The sequence below is a fragment of the Rattus norvegicus genome, chromosome 1, assembly GCF_036323735.1.
Source record: "Rattus norvegicus strain BN/NHsdMcwi chromosome 1, GRCr8, whole genome shotgun sequence".
NCBI classification, from domain to species: Eukaryota; Metazoa; Chordata; class Mammalia; order Rodentia; family Muridae; genus Rattus; species Rattus norvegicus.
Window position 1 is genome coordinate 31,413,510 of NC_086019.1, and position 21,982 is coordinate 31,435,491.

Below are 21,982 nucleotides of genomic sequence, written 5' to 3' on the forward strand. Positions count from 1 at the left end.
TTTGGGGTGCTATCATCTAGTGATGTTTTGATTGCCGATGAAATAAACAAATAAGCAGAGACAGATTTTAAAAATCTCATCATCATTTAAAGAAAGAGATGACAATGAAAAGGGAGAAGACAACAGAACATTAAAAGTCCTGTGTATTCTAGGAACATCACGTGTGCCAAGGACATGATGTGGAGGAGGCTGGGTCAGTAGAGTCTAGGAAGGGCCCCCTGGAGAGCTGACCCTTGAGGCTGGACCAAGGTAGGTGGGAGGGGAATTTGAGAAGGGGGGCATAGGGTAACATCCTTTGCCCTCAGGGAGCTCAGGGTAGTTCCTAGGGGTGGGGAGTCATGGGGTAGGCAGGAGAGGCAGAGGGCTCAGAACAGAGGGCACGCCCCACCCAAATTCTACCCTGCAAAGCTTGCATGAAATGGACACTGTCTCTTTCTGGTCTTAATTTAGACATAACCCTTGGGAGCCTTCCCTTGACCTTCTAGCTTCAAAAGCTAAGTAAGGCCATTTACTCCCAGCCTTTCCTAGCAACCAGAGGTCATCCCTGATGTGATGCTGGCCTCTCTGTATCTTCCATCTGGTCAATCTGCCAGTGGCAGGACTTCATCACTGTAGCTGCCCGGTATCGGCACAAGCCATCTCCCCATCCCCTAAGTGTTCCCTGGAAGAATAAATACTGTAGAGTGCTGGAAGCTGGGGATAGCCAGAGATCCTCCAAGGGACACTTAGAGCACAGAGCTGTGCCTGGAGAAACCCAGGCCATACTGTGGCACTTTGTGTGAGCAGCAACTAGGGAACAGGGCTTTAGCCACCTTCAACCCCCTGCTTAGTTTCCTGCAGGTGAAACAGATTTTCTGGGAGCTCCAATAGTCTGGGGAGAACCAGTATCCTGCTGGTCTGTACAGGACATTGACAGACACCATCTATTTGATCTTTTGCTGGAGGTACCTCCCTCTTCCCTGGGGAGTGGTCTGACACTGTCCCCCTCCACACCCAACCCTGGCCTATGTCTGGGTTTGTGCAGGAGGAGGGGTGTTCAGGCCTTCAGCAGGACCTCCTGTCAGTGAGTGGAAGGGGGTGGCTTAGCTGGTTAGGCTGGGTGCCTCTGCAGATAAGGCATTAACAGTGCTTCGGGACTCGCCCCGAGGATCTGCTGACGCCTCCTTTCGGCCCAGGTGCTCGGGGTGAGGTGCCAAAGGTTCTCTATAAAGAGCTGGAGCTCCTGGACACCGCCACTTGCCCTTTGACTGCCGAACTGCCTGAGTGTGCCAAGCCCAGCCCAGCGACCACCATGGTGAGGCTTGTGCTACCCAACCCTGGCCTAGAGGACCGGATTCCGTCTCTGGATGAATTAGAGGTCATTGAAAAGGAAGAGGCCAGCTCCAGGCCCAAATGGGACAACAAGGCCCAGTACATGCTCACCTGTGTGGGCTTCTGTGTGGGGCTGGGCAATGTCTGGCGCTTCCCTTACCTGTGCCAGAGCCATGGAGGAGGTAGGACCCGGGACCCTGGTCGGTGGGTGAGGTATGGGTGGAAACCGAAGCAGGAGTAAACAACATGGACCAAAGACACAGGATGGACGTTCCTCAGGATTCAGCCTGGAAGGGGGTCACAGATGGGGAAGGAAGAGGTAGGGTAATAGTCTCAAGTTGTTGGTGAGGGAGATGGGCTCCACTCTTGCCCATGTGAATGAAGCGCTTTACGTGGGGCTGCAGAAAAGTCTCCCCCGGGAGATTAGGGTACAGATAGTTCCTCCATGTTCCTCCCTGAGGTTAGAGCACCCACTTGGGCGTTCTGCATTCTTCTTGGAAGAAGGAAAGTTGGGTCCTCAAGGGTGATCCTCAGAGGACGGGACATGGACGGAGTCTGTCTTGTTAGACTCCTGCTGACCCTGGACAGCGTGTACAGAGAGGAGCTGCTGCACTCGGTGGCTCACGAGCCTCTTCAGAGAGCCCCAGGTCTGACCCTTGTTCCACTGAAGGTGCTCCACACCACACATCCAGTTGGCTCAGGAGGACATAGCTGGGGCATAGAGGTCACAGGCATAGCTGCCCCATAGGCTCCTGTGTTACAGAGACAACTTCTTCCACTCGGTACTCTAGCTTTTCTTAATCCCCAGTCCCACCAGAGCTCATGTGTGTACGTGCACATTTGCACAACACTCACACACACACACTTACAAACACCATCACAAACACCCTTGGGAGTGTGTGTATATGTGTGTGTGTGTGTGTGTGTGTGTGTGTGTGTGTGTGTGTGTGTCGGGGGGTGCTTCTGCCTTTGTCTCCTCACCGTGAGCCCAAGTTCTGCCTTCTTAATGTGGTGCTGTCAGTGGAGGTCTGGGTAGGCCTAGCTGCTCTAGAAACTGGCTCTGCTGGGCCTGGGGTGTGCCGCAGGTGTGGTTGCAAGGGTTCCAGACATTCTCCTCTTAATCGGGATTCTCTGACTCAGGGGCTTTCTCTACTTCTGGTTTGTGCAGTCACACACTGGCATTGTGATGGGTAGTTGTCACAGCTAAGCTGAAACGGCCACTGTGTTGCTATGTAGATGTGGAGGTTGGCTGTTTATGACTCTGCCCATACATTTCACTTGGATCAGGCTCTATGGCAAGTGAGAGAACTGACAGTCCCTGGCTTTGCTGCCCAGGTGACCTCACCTAGATCCCAGGGGATTTCAACAGAACCGGCCCCAGGCTTTCTAACCTCCTTTCTGAGGACCGCATTTGTATGTAGGCACTCCCACAGCAAACCGGCTCTGGCCTCCTTCCCACTTCCACCCAGGCAGGGCACCCTTAGGCTCTCCTGCACTACCCTGCTGTGGAGGATCTCTGTAGGGATGTGGAAGTGTCAGATGGACGGAGGGTAAGAGGCAAGGTGCAGTTGTGTCAGGTCACTCCTGTGCCTAGGAGAGATGGGCTGGTTCTGAGCTGGTCCCATAAGCAACTGTTCAGGATTTCCACAAAAGAACTGTGTCTACGGTTTGGGCTTCTATGGGAATCTGAGGGAGATTCCCAGCACCTGAGATCACTGATGTGCCCGGGGTGCTGGGCCCACAATGAACCACTCTGAGCCAACAATGCTCTGGGGACTGTGGGGTGTGGCATTGTCCCTGTAGGTGTGTGGCGAAGTGGTCTGTGGATCAGGCAGGACTTCAGACTTCTGTGCTAACTCTGAGAAGACAGGAGGGGAGGGCAGTGAGGGCTTGGTCACAGCATTGGTCCTTTGGGCATACTGTTCTGAGCCTTGACTTTCTGAGAGGGCCTGGGCTTAGGTCTTAGAGGTACAGCCTAGGTAGAGTGGGAAGATCACCTCTTGAAGGAGCCATGTGTCTTTGGATCACTCTGGCCTGTGTTGACACCCCTAACACACACACACACACACACACACACACACACACACACACACACACGCCAGACAATCACCCCCTAATCCTACTTTCTCACACATGGAAGTTACCAGATCTACCCAGGATACTGGAGAACCTGCAGGTGTGGGGCATCCTCATAGTAGGCATCTTTCCTGGACATGCCTGTCCATATATGTCCTGGTCCTGGTTACAAGCCTTAGGACACTGGGGAACCCACCTTTCCTGTGTCCTGGCAACAAGAGCGCTTGTGGTTAAGGTGGGCGCCATGGGTCCCTAGCCAGTAACTGCCTTTCTTCAAGTATCAGATTGGCTCTACAGAAAGTTCCTAATCTTTTCCACGCATCCTCTATTCAGCTGTACAGTGAGCCCACCACCCCCGTCTAGACCTGGTTTCCTTGTGTGCAGCACGCACCCTTGCTGGAAAGAGGGAATAGCATAGATCTCTCTCCACCTGAAACACTTGATTTCTGTCTCTTGGCTCCTCCGTTGCTTTCCCTTCTTCTCTCCCCTCACTCCCACTTTCCCAACCATGATTCAAAGACAGAATTGGTCTTATTCAAGCTGTACATTCCATTTCCCTTCAGCCCTACTTTGCTACAATCTCTCCTGGTACTTCTCTCTGTGTAAACAGCAAATGCCTAGGACTCTGGGCAACATGAAAGACCTTATCTCTGGGAACCTTTGGACGTTAGTGCTTGGTACTCCATCCTGGAGCCCCAGCGTCTTCGTGGTCAATACCTGTACCCTGTTCTCCTGTCCCAAAACTCTGTGGAAAGGTGGAGCAGCAGCTCAGAGACGAAGACCCTGTCCAGGGCTGTCCCTCTGTCAGCTTCCACAGAAGCTCAGGTCTTGCACCAAGTTTGCCACTCTGAGGTGGGAATGCCATATGGGCACCACTGCAGGAACCTCAAGATTGTCAGCAGCTGACACACCCCCACGTGACTGCCTCCCCAACAGAAACAATAGGAACACAGTGGCAGCTTTCAGCTGCACTTCTCTGCACAGGGAAAACAAGTGCTGGCCTTGGTTCACTTACTTGGTCCGCCCCCTCCCGCCCCCCTCCCCCCAGGGACCCACGGACCTCTAGAGAAACAAGAACATCTCTACCTTCCTCCATTCCTTTGTCTTCTTGTGTCTGCTTCTTCTGTCTGGCTTTCTGTTTCTCCTTGTCTCTCATCTCTTCTCTAATTCTCTGTGTCTCTGTGTCTGTCCCTCATCTCTTTCTCTCCATCTTCCCTTGTTTCTTTCTGTCTTTTCCCAGCTTCTCTGTCTGCCCCAGTCTCTGTTTCTATACCTCCTCAGCTACTTCCCCCACTTGTCCTTCTCTACCTCTTTCTGCCTCTCTCCTTGATTTTTCTGTCTCTGTTAGGTTGGATGATGGTGCCATGGCTTGGAGAACATCCTGAGTGGTGTTCCTCACCTGAATGTTGGGATGTCTTGGTGTTCCTCTGTTACAGGCCCAGCGGCCTGTGCTAGAGACACCTGGGCATGAAGGGCTGTAGTATGTATGGGACCATGGTGGGTTCATAGATGTTTGCTCTGGACCATTCCCAAGGGACCTCCCTAAGTCCTTGCAGGATAGAATCGCAGGTCAGTGACTCTTAAGTGTTGAAGGGAGTCAAGGCCTTGGCTGGACCTGAACTCCCAAGTTCAGGCTGCTCTCGAATCTAGGCCTTGGTTTCGGTTTGAGCTTTGTCCTCATTGAGCCTCCCTGAGGCCTCCAACGGAAACAGTAGGAACAGCGGCAGCTCTCAGCTGCACGTCTCTGTTTTTCTGGAGAGACAGAATGCGATGTTGGGAGTGAACATTCTCCTCAGAATTGTGATCGCCCCAAAGCTCACGCTAGGCCTTTCTGCCAGCAGTAGCCTGGGTGCTGGCTTTCTTACAAGACACGTGTGGGGATGAAATGGAGCCTTCATGGAAGCTGTACTTCCCACAGGGCAGCACATGTTTATCCTTGTTTTAAAACAGCTCCGAAGTACTTAATCTTTCAGTCTTCCTTGTCATGGCGGCATCTTCTGGGACAGGTCATCTTCTGTTTTGTTCTACCCCAGCATCAATCTACAACTGTTTCCAAATGCCCACAGGGCAGCGTACTTCAAAGGTTAATTCTTAAAGATTTATTTATTTATTATATATAAGTACACTGTAGCTGTGTTCAGACACGCCAGAAGAAGGCGTCGGATCCCATTACAGATGGTTGTGAGCCACCATGTGGTTGCTGGGATTTGAACTCAGGACCTCTGGAAGAGCAGTCAGTGCTCTTAACCACTGAGCCATCTCTCCAGCCCCAAAGGTTAATTCTTAATGCTCAAAATCTGGGGCCAAATGTGATCGCCAAAGCACTCCTCAGAGGAGAAGGAATTGAGATGGATAAAACTGCCACTGTAGGAACAGAGAGGGCTTCATGCACTTTCTGCTTCCGTGTGTGGGGAACATGCAGTGTTTTTAAATGGCTTTTTAAAAATGTCCTGTTCAACAGCCTTAGGTGCATTTGTGAGGTTGTACAGGGTGACCACTGTCCACACCTTGAACACTCATCCTCTCCAACTGAAACTGTCCCCATTTTCACCACCCCACATTGCTTCCTGCCCTTGCAACCTCCGTTCTGTGGTTTTCATGAGTATGTTCTATCCAAGGACCTGTTCAATAGGCCATTTGGTCTTTTGGTGACTGGCTTTTGCCTAACTTAATCCTCCACTTCCCTCCCTCTGTTGAAATCCTTCTGTATGGGGTAGGCCATGGTGTGTTTGTCCACTCAGCTGTGAACACAGGCGTCAAACACCTCGCTGAGGCTGTGCTTTCGGTTCCCTTGGGGACCTACAAATGGAGTTGCTGGGTAACACGGAGTTGCTGGGTAACCCGGTGGTTCTGCGTTTACTCTTACCTCACAAACGGCCCCCCTGTTTTCCATGGAGGTTATACTAATCTGTTTTCTCACCAACAGCACTGAGGGCTTTAGTCTCCACTTCTCCTGACCTTATAATTTTTTTCCCCTGCTTTTGTGGCTATCCTCATGGTATGAGGTGGTAACTCACAGTGTGGACTTGAATCTACATGCTCAGTGATGTGAACACCTTCTTATCTGTTCATAGACTCCGTGTCTTCTCTATGTCAACAACTTTTGGGGTTCTGTGATTAAGTTTGACTTTGCTTGAGTTTTGGCCTCTAAATATTCTGAGAATTCTAATACCTCATGAGACTTGTAGTTTGCAAATCTTTTCTCCTATTTGACAGGTTTTCTGTTGGTAGTGGTATTCTCCCCTTCTTTCCTTTCTTTCCTTTCTTTCCTTCTTTCTCTCTTTCTTTCTTTCTTTCTTTCTTTCTTTCTTTCTTTCTTTCTTTCTTCCTTCCTTCCTTCCTTCCTTCCTTCCTTCCTTCCTTCCTTCCTTCTTTCTTTCTGTTTGTTTGAGGTAGGTTTCTCAACATAGACCTAGCTGTCCTGGAACTTGCTATGTAGACCAGGCTAGCCCAGAACTTACAGAGATCCTCCCATTGAGAATAAAGGCATGTGCCACCACTTTCGGCCTTTTCTTTATAAGATTTACTTAGTCATTATATGTATGAACATTTTTGCCTTCAAATACGTTTGTGTATTGTGAGCAAGCCTAGCTCCCACGGAGGTCAGAAAAAAGGGTTAGATCTCCTATAGCTGGAGTTATAGATGGCTGTGACCCACCACGCAGGCGCTAGACTCTGAAGGAACTTGTGAGAGCGACAAGTGCTCAGCCTCCTTTGTGCCATCTCTCCAGTTCCAACATTGTTGTTTGGTATACATTATTTAATTGTTCATTGATGAAGCTCCTAGAGAAACATAATTAATACACATAACACCATTGAAGATTGCTTTCTTAAGTCACAGGAGAGACACACTTTCTAGTATTAGGCTTTGTTAGGTTTATCGTACACAGGAGCCCACACAGATGAGGGCAGTGTGGCAGTTATTTGAGACCATTCTTGTACTTCTTACCCTTTGGAGTAAAGAACGTACACCAGAAAATGGAGCTGCTCTAAGCCGGAGGGTGCTTGCTTCCTCTCCGCGTGGTCCCTTTTCACGCTGGTGTCTGGCAGCAGATTTAGCGTTAGTTAACTGTGCAGGGACACACTGTCCTCCATAGCTATTTCCAGAAACTGTGACTCTGTCCTTCTGTTCTCTGTCAGTGCGAGGCCTAGAGCCAGCCAGTAGGCCCCTCTGGGTTTCTGTTACTGTTAGTGAGCATGGTTGCACTGCCTCCTGCTTTGTTTAACTGTAGCATTCTTCCAGCCAGCGGGGAGTGTTAACACGTGACAATGAAGACTCTACCTGCTGAGCGATACCTTCTAGTCTGTGCAGTTTGCCGTGGCCCCGCTCACATGGCTTACAACTGCATATCAGCTCTGTTCAGGTGCCACAGGGGTGTTGGTGGCATCTAATCATTAGAACAAAGGTTATGGTTTTAAAGTGCCTGTCCCCAGGTGGTGTCCTGGATTGTAACAACATATTTTGCTTCTTCCCATTCAGGGGCCTTCATGATCCCCTTCCTCATCCTTCTGGTCCTGGAGGGCATTCCCTTGCTGCACCTGGAGTTTGCCATCGGACAGAGGCTACGCAAGGGCAGTGTGGGCGTCTGGAGCTCCATCCACCCTGCTCTGAAGGGTGTAGGTGTGTGTCAATGCTTCCAGCTGGCCTAGGGTTTACAGCCCTTGTCTAGTTCCTCCTGAACTTTCCCAATCACTTCCAGGTTGATGCCCTCTGCAACCTGTCATTAGAATCCATGGGAGTGTGGGTTACAGCATCTAGGCAAGCTTCATGGTCAACAGGGAACAGACAGGCCAGCAGAGGTCGCCTGAGTCCCCACAGCCCAGGGCACAAGGTGCTGGGGGCAGAGCACCTGAGCCCACCTTCCTAGAGCAAAAGACTCCAGGGCCAGAAGGGGGAGCTGGCTGCCTGCTCTGACCACTCCTACACACCCAGCCAGGATGTCCAGCGCTGCCACCAGCCTAGGTGTGGTCACTCATTTACAAACTTTGTCTTGGAGATGATCCAACCTCCAGCCTCACTAAGAGGACATGGCTCACTGAGAGCTCAGAATGCAAGTAAGTGATATGGACTCTCCACCAGGGAAGAGGAGGTCAGGGTCCACGGACAGAGAGTTCAGATGTGTTTATCCCAGAGGATACCCCAACGCTCACACAGCAACCTCTCCCTGACCTCAAGCCCTCCCTGCCATTGCTTACCCCCACCCCCGACTCTCTGGCTCTCAACTTTCCCTCCCTTCTCTTTCTTTTTCACATACACTTAGTTTTTAGTTTCTCAATTAAAAAAAAAAAAAAAAAAAAGCACATTCATGAAACTCCTTACAGGTCAACCTGTTTTCCCCAGATACTGAGCCATTGCCCACTATGATCTCTGCTTGCCTCTCTCACTCCTTCTTCACAGAGATTTCCCTGAATCTTCCTACCTGTCTTTGGCTTGGGACTTGCCAAGTAGGTCTCCCCGAGGGAGAGCCACCCCCTCTGGCATTGTCAAAGGCTCTTTGCAAGGTCCCTGTGTCCACTTGCCTGGACAAATCTTTTGGGGCCATCGGTGGAGCAGATGAGGGTGTAGAGTGCTAGGACCTTGAGCTCACTCTGAGAGAATCAGGTGAGCACACAATGGTACTCCACTTCTAGGTCCGGGCTGTATCTGCTCTTCAGGTTGGGAAGCAGGCCCCCGCCAGTGTCCTACCGTCTCTCCGGGGTGGGACAGCACAGATGGGTACCCATGCGCTCACCTGCTAGAGACACCTGTATGCCTTGCACACTGCCATCCCTCCCCACAGGCATCGCCTCCATGTTCGTGTCCTTCATGGTGGGCCTGTACTACAACACCATCATCGCCTGGGTCATGTGGTATTTCTTCAACTCCTTTCAGGAACCTCTGCCATGGAGCGAATGCCCACTCAACCAGAATCAGACAGGTGAGCCATTGGCCCCAACTGTGGAATGCAGATGCCACCCCCACCCCCACCTCTGTCCATCTGATCTTGTAGGAGAGTGAGAAAAATGGTCGCTGGCAACTTCTTAGACAGATGGTCATACCCTGTGACCAGATGACATATCATTCTCTAAGAATTAGGTTCTTAGGGGTTGGGGATTTAGCTCAGCGGTAGAGCGCTTGCCTAGCAAGGCCCTGGGTTTGGTCCCCAGCTCCGAAAAAAAAGAAAAAAAAAGAAAAAAAAAGAATTAGGTTCTTAGAGACCAGGGTTAGCAAAAAACTAGAGTGACTTTTAAAGCATATAACATTTACAAATCCATGTGGTATGGGCCAGGGAGATATCGTAGTCAGTTTTAAGTGTTTATGATAAAAGCACGAGAACCTAAGTTCAATCCCCAGTGCCCACATAAAAAGCTAAGCATGTGTCACTGTAATACCAGTGAGCTGGGAAAATGGAGGCAGGAGGATTCTAAGGCTTTGCTGGCCATCCAGCCTAGCCTAATTAGAGAGTCCAGGTCCCAGTGAGAAACCCCGTTTCAAAAAGTAAGATGAGTAGCTCCTGAGGAGTGATATCAAAACTGTTCTCTGGCTTCCACACATGAACTTTTACACACCTGAATTTGCACACACACAAATGCACACTCCATGTACATAGACTCCATGTACACAGACATAGACTTGCACACAAATACCTAGACACAGGCACAGGCGTAGGCACACACACAAATAGAGAGAGACAGAGAGACAGAGACAGAGAGAGACAGAGAGACAGAGACAGAGAGAGACAGAGAGACAGAGAGACAGAGAGACAGAGACAGAGAATCCACAGATATACTTATTGCCTCAATATTTAGGAGGCAGAGGAAAGAATTGCTACAGATTGAGGCCAACATGGTCTACACTGTAATATGGGCTTCAGTATCAGACCCTCTCACAATAAAACAAAATAGAAATCTTCAGTCCAAGAAGAAAGCCTTACACACGATGATTTCCTAGGTCATACTGGTCCCGTGGCTAAGACCATCAGTAGAGGAGCCACGGGAGGTATGCAGGTGGCTCCAGGTCATCAGGCAGCACTAGCAAGAGTAGAGGGTACAGATCCTTGGTAGGAGAAGTTCTACTTCCCTTCCCTGTGCTCCCTGTGTCTCTGCACAAAGAGACCACACTGCCACATGTGCCTTTAGTCACCTGTACCTTCTTAGGCCCCTCTCCTGTGGAGACAGAGAGGCAGGTATCTTTGCGGGGACACATCTGGCTCACAGATACACATAGCTGCAGAGGAATTTGAGCAGCCTGTCTTGTAACCCCTTTCCTGACTACCAGCTCTGAGGGCCTCCCATGAGCCCTCAGGAGCCCATCAAGATGGACCCATTTTGGTCAAAGGACATATGCCTCCTTAGGATCTTCACTGCTTCAGGTAGGAGAGCCCCAATTAGTTCTTTGTGAAAGAGGTGGTAAGATAACCACCACCTATGGGCATGACCACAGAGTCCCAAAGACCATGTGCCGGCCACTTAAGCAGGAGTTTCGTCCACGAGTCAGGAGGAGCTGGTGCTCAGAGGCCCGGGCCCATGTCAGAATCCAACAGTGTCTCTTAGCAGACTTCATATAGAGGAGAACTTATGTACAAACAAGTGTGTCCATGCACATGTGTGTGGTGTGCGGATACAAATGTGTGGGTGTATTCACAATGCCCACGTGCATATGTGAGGCAATGGCCACGTTGTGAATGTCTCAGACAGCAGCTAGGCTCTTGCCATTCCCCCTGGCTTATTTCTAGCTCGTCCCCACTCTTGACGCACGCCTCGGTGTGTGCTCCGCTTCTGCAGGCTATGTGGAAGAGTGTGCCAAGAGCTCTTCTGTGGACTACTTCTGGTACCGAGAGACTCTCAACATCTCCACTTCTATCAGTGACTCAGGCTCCATCCAGTGGTGGATCCTGCTCTGCCTGACATGTGCCTGGAGTGTTCTGTATGTGTGTACTATCCGTGGCATCGAGACCACTGGGAAGGTGCAGTACACAACTGAGCATGCTGTACCCTGAATTAGTCCTTCTTCCTCATCTGACCTCTGCCCGAATCCCACACCGTGTCTCCCCCACCCTGTTCCTCGTAGGCTGTTTACATCACCTCCACCCTGCCCTATGTCGTACTGACCATCTTTCTCATCCGTGGCTTGACTCTGAAGGGTGCCACCAACGGCATTGTCTTCCTTTTCACACCCAATGTGAGTCTCTGTCATCTATCAGCTGACTACCCCAGGGCTTCAGATCCCAAGGAAGACGTCCATGCTGGACTCTCTTGGCTTCAAGACCAGCTCATTTCTATATGGTGACACCTGACTAGACCAGTGTCCTGGTTGAGAAGGACCTGGCGAGGGGTCAGCCTATGGGTGGGCCTTTAGCATATGTATCCTAGATGGAAACTCTTGGGTGGCTTGCCCCCTTCCTCCCCTCCCCCGTGTAGAATGGCATCCACTGCTGGGGAAGGAGACAGCTTCTTCCTCAGTGGAGGGGGAGGCTTGCATCCTGTGGTCACAGCTGAGTCCCTGTATGACAGATCACAGAGCTGAGCAACCCCAACACGTGGCTGGATGCAGGTGCTCAGGTCTTCTACTCCTTCTCACTGGCCTTCGGGGGCCTCATCTCCTTCTCCAGCTACAACTCTGTACAGTGAGTATGGGGGTAGAGGGAGGGCCCTCAGGGCTAGGAGCTGTGGGGCCCCTAAGAGCCCGAGTCTCCCCTTGGCTCTAGAGTCTAGTTTTCCTGTCAGACCATGTGGAACTCTGCTGTGTGGTTAAGGAGGAGGGTGCTTTCAAAAGCACAGCCCCAGAACCAATGTTGGCCAGCCTGACTCTGCAGCTGCCCTCGACCAGCCCTGTCTAAGCACAGAGCTGGCCGGAATAGAAGGAACAGAAGGCTTTGAGAGGATCTCCCCTTGCTGGGCCCCTCTATAATCTCTGCTGCTTGGTCTAATATGCTCCTTCCTCCACTCCCAACTTGATGGCCACACTGTTCCCAGTCTACCTCAGAACTCTAGGCCCCAGGTATGTTGGTGTCCCCAAATCCCACCCGGGACCCAGGACAGATCCTGAAAGGTTTAACCCCGACTGCTTTAGACAGGCTGACATCTGGGAGTCCCCAAGCGATGAAGAACCCTCACAACCTTCAGAGAGGATATAGGTGATATTTACTGTTGTTTCCTACAAAGGTTTAAGGAACACAGCCAGGCTTGGTGCACCAGACCTGTCTATCCTCTGTGACCAGTGTTGGTCAGGGGAAAGCAGTAACATCAGTTGGTAGTGATAAGATAAGGGAGAGCTGGGCAGTGAGTGGATGGAGGCTCCTGGTAGATCAGAGCTTCATGGCCTCAGGATAAGCAGCACCAATGGAGAGACCTAGGCAGCAGACAAGGCTAGAGCAGAGGCAGGGCCTGACAATCAGAGCATGTCTGCTTCGGGAGGTTCAATAGGCATAACACAGGAACACTCTGGTCTTAGAGGCCATGTTCTATGGTCCCTATGGTCTAGGAGGGCAGGTCCTTAGGAAAGTGTGTTGAAATTGGGTTGTATGGGCAGGTGTTCCATTGGGTTATGGTCTTTTAGTCACTGACTGATGGGTTTCAGGCGTTGGAAAGCCAATTCTGGTGCCATGGGAAATGTTCTAGAAGGCAACTGTAGAAGTGCCACTATAGGTAGAGCCCGAGTGGAGCTGTGGGTGAATTATTTTTATGGCAGTTTTATTCAGTTTGTATTCTGTGCGGTTCACCCACACTAGGTTATAGGAAGTCATTCACAGGAGTCCGATCACTGTAGCACATCCACACAGTTGTTCAGTCCCCATGCTCATTTAGTTCTAGAACATTCTCATGAGCAGGCACTCCTGAACTCCCAGGACCACTGATAGCATTTCCCTGCTCCTGTCTCTGCTTTGTCTGCTTGAGTATTTCCTGTGGGTAGACCTGGAGGTGTGGGGGTCTTTGGCATCTGGTTTCTCACTGACACGATGCTTCCCTGATGTAGTGTATGTTTGGTGCTACAGACCAGTGTGGCTGACTGGCCACCTCCTGTTGGGACAGCCTAAATATACTTGCCCATCTACCTGCAGGGACTCTGGTTGCTTCCACTTTTATAGTTGTGAATGGTGTTTGTGCCACATGTGCTGTTGCCACATTCTGGGGTATGCATGGGAGGTGCCACTCCATGATCAGCTGTCTAAGGACCCACAGGTTGCTCTCCACAGCACTTTGCATTTACAAGTTTCCTCCAGATGTTCAGGGTGGCCTCAGTTTCCCTTTCTTGTCAACTTTTGTAATTATCTGTGTTTTGGGGGTAGCCTTCCCTCCAGGTGGGGTGGCACTTTTCTGATGGTTGCGTACTCTTTTGACCCAGCATGGGACAGCACAATGACAGCTGTGTGTGTGTGTGTGGGGGGGTTGGGGTTGAAAGACTGGGATCAGGGCATGTTCAAGTCGTGCTGAGTATCTTCACATGGGACTTCAAAGGCTTCACTCAGGAAGCCAGTGTGGGGTCTAGGTCACAGAGGGCTGAGGGTGAGTAAGGGCCAAAGAGTTGGGTCAGTCCCTGAGCTGTGGCCACATCTTCCATGTCCCTGAGAGCCAGGAACATGAAGATCTCTGCTGCCTCTTTGCATAAAGCTGGGTCTCTCAGCTGGTCAGAAATACATCTGGGCCCTGACCCTAGAACATTCCAGTCTGTGCTATGGGCGAGCATCCGTCCCTCTGACATTGCAAGGGCAGATGTTCAGGATGGTCCTACCCTGCCTCAAATGCCAGCCAGGATGGCCAAGTCCTGTCTGGAAAATTCTAGAATCACTTTTCCTCCTTTTTACTCCAGGCACGTAGCCCACCCAGATCTGGGGTTCTCCCAGGCTTGGGAGCTATAAATATTAATCCAAAGTGCTCTTATAAATAAAACCCAATGGCATAATAGTAAAACCTCATCTTTAGAGAAGCCTGGGTTGGGAGAGAGGCTTAAAGCAGTAGAGAACCTGGCTTGGCCTCTTTCTCTTGGCCATAGAGGACCTATGCACCTTGTAGTGTGAGGTCAAGGCCTGTTTCTTTTGTGAGACTGACTGCTTATCTGAGACCTAAGGTGGCATTTGATTCTAGGAATCTCCAACTCTTGGTATCCTGGGCTTTCAGAGCATCTCCATAGCTGTGGTCTGTATGTTTAGGATTGGAACACAGTAGACAGCAGCTTGGTTCAGGGTCAGGACACTGCCCTCTGGTCACCTTGAGACCTCAGTGGCCACATGTGTCCATAGCAGGACCTGGGTTTCCCTATATCACATTAGCCTATTGCCGACTGAGGAACATGCAGGAATCCAGTCGTAGACCTGAGCACAATGGACCTGCTGTGCTGTGTGCTGACTTTCAGTGGGTGGGGATAGGGCTTGGGCCTTGTGAATCAGTCATGTTGTCCTGGGGTGGGTGACATTCCTCTCATCCTCAGCAATAATTGTGAGATGGATTCCGTGATCGTGTCCATCATCAATGGCTTCACATCTGTGTATGCGGCCACCGTGGTCTACTCTATCATTGGCTTCAGGGCCACCGAGCGCTTTGATGACTGTGTGAACACGTGAGTTACCACCCTAGCGTGGGGATGCATTCAGATGGCATGCACATAGACCCCTTTCCTCCTTGCCCACCAACCCTTGCCAGTTCAGCCTTTGAGCAGCTCCCCCCTAGGACATACAGCAGCCCTTTCCATCACTTCCAGGAACATCCTGACCCTCATCAATGGGTTCGACCTGCCCGAGGGCAATGTGACTGCGGAGAACTTCGAGGCCTATCAACATTGGTGCAATGCCACTAATCCCGAGGCCTATGCCCAGCTGACGTTTCAGACCTGTGACATTAACACCTTCCTCTCTGAGGTAGGTGCTTCGATCTCCATGCCATCAAAGCCTCATGTGTGGGGAGGGGGAGAACATCCACTTTTGGTCTTTGCGAGTCACACAGAGAGGCTTTGTACAGTCAGCATCTTAGCCCTTCGAGAGTGGCAGGAGTTAAAAACCAGGCAGGAGGAAGAATCCACTGTTCACCCACCATCACTCTCCCAATATGATCCTCCAGCCTCTCAAATCAATTATACAAAACACCCCCTGCTCCTCCCTTCAATCCCTCTTGTCTTCCCCCTCAGTCCTCAGATCCAAGGCCTCTTTTTCTTTGATGGTTACTGCCATATATACCCATACATACCTAGCTATATGAACACAGCCTGCTGAGTCCATTTACCACAGCTTGAATGTGTATCGTTTCGGGGTTGATCACGTGGTATTCGATAACCAATGACGGGGCTTTTCTTTGAGGAATTCTATTCTCCTGCTCTCAGCATTCCCTAGTTGCCTGTATATAGTTCTTTGTAGAGGGGCGACTTCCTCTTTGCCTCTCCCCTCAGTGAGGTTTACAGTCTCCGCCACCTCATTCTTGTTCAGGTCTTGTTTAGGCAGGTGTCATGAGGTGTCAGGAGTGTTGCTTCCTTGTCATAAAAACACAATACCACAGCTGTTTTCTTGATCTTTGGCTTCTTACACTCTCCCCCTCCTTCATAATGTTCCCTGGATCTTGGGTACAGAGTTGTGTTTTAGATACGTCCATTGGGGATGGGTACCCCGAGGTCAGTTGTTGGGTGCGTTTTGACCGATTGTTGTTTTCTGCTAATAGTCTCTAGTTGATTCAAAGGGAGGTGTCTTAGATGAGGGGGTGAGGACCACACTCCTTTGTGTGTATAAGGATAGACACTCAGCTTGCGGTTAGGAATTATGCTGGTTTATTAAAGTAGTTCAAGTCCTTCTTTTGGATCCAGGACCTCAACATTCCAGGGAGTTGGCTTGGCCCAGTGCCAGGCATGATTTCCCTCCTTTTGAGTGGGCCTTGGGTTCAGTTAATCAGATGCCAAGATCTGAAAGCCACTGTTGACCTTTGAGGGATCATTGTTACAGTTCACAGCTGAGGAGAACGATTGTTTTGCTTCCCTCCCTTAGCAGCTTGCTCAATACCTTCGGTACCTTGAATGCTGGTCCTTGGGGAGGAGGTTTTCAGATCACATTCAGCTGGATTCTTCAGTTGTCCTGTGTCCAAAGTGCATGGTGTCTTCAGCAATGGAGACTTAACCTTTAATCTCTGGGGAGGCGATGAAGGGCAGTAGTAATAGCTGACCCAAGAGGGAGGAAAGGAACAGAACATTGAGGTAACCTTGTGCATTGGTACAGGGTGTAGAGGGCACAGGCCTGGCCTTCATTGTCTTCACTGAAGCCATCACGAAGATGCCAGTGTCCCCACTGTGGTCGGTGCTCTTCTTTATCATGCTCTTCTGCCTGGGCCTCTCCTCTATGTTTGGGAACATGGAGGGTGTGGTCGTACCCCTTCAGGATCTCAATATCACCCCTAAGAAGTGGCCCAAAGAACTGCTCACAGGTATGTATGAAGCTTACCATCTAAGGGAGACACACGTGTGTTCCTCATGACAATGGTGGGTGCAGCCCTAGGTTGAGGAGCCTTGTAGCCACAGCTCTGCTCCCTGTCTGGCTGCAGGTCTCATCTGCTTGGGGACATATCTCATCGCCTTCATTTTCACACTGAATTCGGGCCAGTACTGGCTCTCCCTGCTGGACAGCTATGCTGGCTCCATCCCTCTGCTAATCATCGCCTTTTGTGAGATGTTTGCTGTCGTCTACGTGTATGGAGTTGACAGGTAGGAGGGGTAGCTCTGTGGCAACACGCCATCTTTAAAGAAAAGCTGAGTCACAGAATCTCTGTTAAGCTAAGCCAGCCAAGTAGGCACAAGGGGAGTAGGCATGCCATGGCACAAGGCTTTCACTATTGCGCAAGAGGGTGGAAACTTCCTTCATAGGAGTGGGCTGGCATTGGCTTAGTCCTGGCACTTGGTCTAAGAGGTGGACAGAGGTCAGAAGATGAAGGGTTGGCCTTGTTGAAGTGGTGCCTCCTTTCTTATTAAATGTGATCTAAACAGTATATATAACTCCCCATGGCCCCTGCTATATGTCCAAGGACAGGAATTTGCAGGTGTACTAGAACTGACAAATAGTAACTTTGTGTGCCAGATAAAGAAAATACAAGTGAAAATCCTGACACCTCATTACACAAATTATATATATATATATGTATATATGTGTGTGTGTGTGTGTGTGTGTGTATGTGTGTGTGTGTGTATTTAATGGATCTTGATAGATCGTTTTACAGTGGTCATGATACAGCTTCTTTGGAAGATGTAGCTTCCTGAATCTCTGTCCAGCAGTATTATATGTATACACACACACACACACACACACACACACACACACACACACGCACACGCACACATGCACACACACACATGATCTTCAGTCTGAAGCCCCAAAACAGCACTGGGTCTAGAACAAAAGCAGGTAGAAGATAGGAAGTAAGGAGGAGGAGGAGAGGCATGTAAGACAGCAGGACTTGGGCTCTGAAGGACATAGGCATTACACATCCTGAGGTAAGATGGAGCTCAGTGCCCTTCATCCACTTGGGGGCCATCTATATCAGGAGTACTTCTGGGATTGGCACAGGCTCTTCTAGGCAGAAGGGGGCCTCAGCAGCTTTCTAGAACTCAAGCATAGAAAGGCACAGAGGGCCACCATTAAGGGCCACTTCCAACTCTCCGTTTGATCCAACATCTCAAGGCATCATTGCCACTGCTGGACAGAGATCCAGGAAGCTACATCTTCCAAAGAAGCTGTATCATGACCACTGTAAAACGATCTATCAAGATCCATTAAATACACACACACACAAACACACACACACACACACAAGATCCATTAAATTTAAGTTGGTGTTAGTTCAAGTCACTGAAAAGTGAAAGGCCACAGGGGACATGGGCTAGGTTACACCAGTATGAGTGAGGACCAGACTCTAAGCCTGAGGAAGCAATGTAGAGGCTGCGGAGCACAGGGCCAGCCATGTAACCTTTGTGATGCCAGAAGACATCGATGAGGAATGTTTCAACTGATACCTGGAGTGGCTGGAGCTAGCGCATGCACAGTGGTCTGAATTCTACCCCACTGTGAGTAGCGCTGGTAAAGTGATTGCCTAAGGATGTGAAGAAAGGAAGTCACATGACTAGTGATAGGCTCAATGTGGGTTTCTCAAAGGTTGTCACCAAGTCTGCGTCTAAGCCCTAGTGTTTGCTGGGACACTGGACAAATCACCAGTAGTTCTGTATGTCTCATTGTGATCACAACAAATCCCTATGCTAGAAGGAGCTCTGCCACTGAGTTGCCTCTGAGCAGGCCAGGAAGTGGTGCGCATCGCCCAACTTCAGGCTGCTGTTGTTCACACAAGGGCTGCTGAGTCTGTGTCAGTTGGAAGGAGGAAAGTCTGATGGCCTCCTGCCCTCATTGTCACATTGTGAGGTTATGAGACCTCTGATGATGAATTCATAGCTCAGTGCTGTGGGGATTCCAAGGTCAAATGGCAGCTGGTGACAGTGTCAACCTGGGTCCCCTCTGAGTGCAGACACATCTGCCTGCAAAATTAGAGGAAGTTATCAAGGGAAGGCTAAGGCACAACATCCCAAGATGACAGCTACTGTCCAGATATAGAAAGCTGGTCAGTCTTTGGTCTTCATGAGCTAGCTACTAGTGACTCTGCCCTCTGGCTTCTGCTGCAGGTTCAACAAGGACATCGAGTTCATGATCGGCCATAAGCCCAACATCTTCTGGCAAGTCACGTGGAGAGTGGTCAGTCCGCTGATCATGCTGGTCATCTTCCTCTTCTTTTTCGTGATTGAAGTCAACAAACAGCTCATGTATAGCGTATGGGACCCTGACTATGTGAGTGCCCAGGCAGTGGCTGGATGGGGAGAGGGAAGAACTGTCAGGGAAGGAGGCAGGAAGTGGGGCAGGGAGGCAGTAGAAGGCTCCACTTTGAGAAACAGAAGATGAGGTCATGGGGGTGGTAGGCCTTTCCCATGTGTGTTACCTGTGGTTCTCTCCCCAGGAGGAGTTCCCGAAATCTCAGAAGGTTCCATACCCCGACTGGGTGTACGCAGTTGTGGTCATTGTGGCTGGAGTACCCTGCCTTACCATCCCCTGCTTTGCCATCTACAAACTCATCAGAAACTATTGCCAGAAGTCTGGGGACCAACATGGGCTGGTCAATGCGCTGTCCACAGCCTCTGTGAATGGGGACCTTAAGAACTGATTGGGCTTAGTTTGCATAAGGCAGAAGACAGTGTGTGGAGGAAACAAGGTGGAAGACCCATGGGGGAAGTAGGCTGTAATATGTGTGAATGTGTGAATACATATACATGTATTCATGTCACACAGATGTGTACATATGTGTTACACAAATATGTGGGGCATATGGACATGTTTATGTGTATATACCAGTTTTACACATGTGTATATATAGATGCACATGAACTACATGTGTACATAAATGTATATGCATGTGTGAGTTTATGTATACAAGATGTTTGTGTATATATTTTGAGGAGGGTATATTTATATATACATGTATATATGCACACATGTGTTATCTACATGTATATATATGCTCATGTGTTAACTCATATATGTGCACACATGTGTATACATATATTCACAAATGGAGTCTATTGATATGTGTATATGAATGTATGAACATGCACTCATAAACTTATATATGTATGTCTGAATGTGTGTACCTTCACATGTGAGTTTTGTGTGTTGTATGTGTATATGCATGCACATGTTCATTTATGTTTGTGCATTGCAAAGAGGTATGTGCACATACCTATATGACACACATGTGAAAATATTTTTACATGCTCTTGATGGAAGTGCCTACCACTCTGGCCTGGTTGCCCTCTGCATACCCTCACTATAGGGCATGGACTACAGCCTGAGGACAGACATAGCTCAGGACCTACTTTGCCCTGCAGAGTCCTGGCAGAGAGCCAAAAGTGAATATGTGGAGGCCCGGTCTGGTCTCCTTCCCTCTGAGGGAAGGTAGGAAGTGAGGATATGCTGCTGGCCCGGCTCCTGGGAATGCTGTCACTGCCCACTCCCAGCCAGCCCTCTGCCCCTTGCTGTGAGGGCTGGACCGAGGCTCTTCCGCTCTTTAAGGAGAAGCACAGGAAGCTGGCGGGTTGGCAAGGCTGACTTGTCTCAGTCAGACCCGATACACCCTTACTTCCTGCATGCCTGCTTAATCATTGGTCACTGAGCAGGCTGCTGAGCAAGAAAGCTGACCTTCCCTTCTCTTCCGAAGCAGGGGCCGCTCTGTGCACCTCGGAAGAGGGCATGAGCTCGTAAATCTTTAGCCAAATGTTGGAGAGGGAGGGTTACAGGGTAACTCAGCTGTGGCCACTGCTGTTGAGAACACTCCAAGAGAACAGGGCACCCCAGTGACTGAAGCCTCGAAGTCTTCAGTCCTGTGGCAGTGAGTGAAGCCAGGGAGGGATATGTGTACCCCTCCCCACAACAGGCTGGTTGTTCCTGGGTTCACATCCACCCTCAGCCACAGGTACTTGGGACTTGGGGTGTTTGTTACAAGCTACTGCCCTCCTATTTCTATGGGAAAGCCCAAATTTAAGTTGATTTGGACTCTCTAAAATCCTCACAGAAAAGGGTGAGAAACTGTGCTGGGCCCTGATGTTTGTCAAGTGCTTCCTCTTGGTGACACCAGCCACATTTCACCCACCACAAAGCTGCAGCTCCTATTGTTGAATCATAGAGCCCTCTTACACCCTTCTATACACACTGATCCCGAGTACAATCACCCCAAGAACCATACAGAGTCATGGGATGAGGGTTGGCCCTGTGAGAATAGGAACAGTGCCACACTAGTTGTTTCAGTGGGTCCCACCTCTAGGCCTCTGAAGCCTCGGCTACAAGGATACTGCTGGGTATTTATAGCCATCGATATATGACCTGATGTGTACATAATGGAGGTTCCTTTCTGGTCCCCTGTGGTCTGGCTACAGGCCAACCAAATTCTCTGCTATCTCTGGTCCATGCCTATGTTTAGTCCTTGTGTCTCTGTGTGATAGAAACCCAGATTGGCTATTGAGTCTAAGTACATCTTTCTCAATAAAGCACTTCTATTTAATGTTCTTGGATTAAGAGTCATTGCTCAGGCATAGAAGGATGAACCTGGCCTATGTCAGGCACCGAGAACCTGCAGGGTTGATGTGGTCAGCAAGTCCAGTCTACCTCTCAGACAGCTCTGAAGAGGTTCCTAGAGCCCAGAGGGATAGACTAAGACTAAGGCAGTGGCAGTGGAGTCCTACACACTCTGCTGCCTACTGGCACGTGACTGCTGGCCTTTGGACCTGGGACATGGGGGCTGCATGGGAATGAGGACAGTTGGAAACAGAGGTGGAGAGACAGGGCGAGTAGGAAGACAGAATCACAGAAACGTGTTCAGCATATGGGTAACACCAAAGGGTGCCTCCCCTATCCTAGACCCTCCTCCATACCCTCCACTTCCCTTCATTTCCTGTCTCTTCTCAAGCCTTTACTCACGTATACCCTCATGCTGAAAATGGGATCTCCTATAGAGCTTCAGCAACCTACATATTTGGAGTTGTGGCTGCACACTTGGCAAAGCAGTGTGCTGAAGGATGAGAATTATAGGTCCCAAGGGCTTAACATGCTCTTAGCCTGTC

At 49.9% G+C, this 21,982-nt stretch overlaps 1 protein-coding gene across 2 annotated transcripts; it reads left to right on the plus strand.

Moving 5' to 3' along the window:
• Positions 1–1,234: 1,234 nt before the first annotated feature.
• Positions 1,235–21,423, plus strand: Slc6a19 (solute carrier family 6 member 19). 2 transcript variants are annotated; one of them, NM_001039722.3, is made up of 12 exons: positions 1,235–1,493; positions 7,868–8,008; positions 9,168–9,305; positions 11,152–11,333; positions 11,438–11,548; positions 11,881–11,993; positions 14,795–14,923; positions 15,065–15,221; positions 16,560–16,764; positions 16,882–17,041; positions 19,001–19,163; positions 19,330–20,008. In NM_001039722.3, the coding sequence occupies exons 1-12, from the start codon at positions 1,292–1,294 to the stop codon at positions 19,531–19,533; spliced, it is 1,905 nt and encodes a 634-aa protein (NP_001034811.2). In that variant the 5' UTR covers positions 1,235–1,291; the 3' UTR covers positions 19,534–20,008. The 2 variants fall into 2 exon arrangements, with proteins under 2 accessions (NP_001034811.2, XP_038946126.1); XM_039090198.2 differs by lacking the exons at positions 1,235–1,493; positions 7,868–8,008 and adding an exon at positions 8,385–8,442 and having other exon boundaries at positions 19,330–21,423.
• The last annotated feature ends 559 nt before the right edge of the window (positions 21,424–21,982 follow it).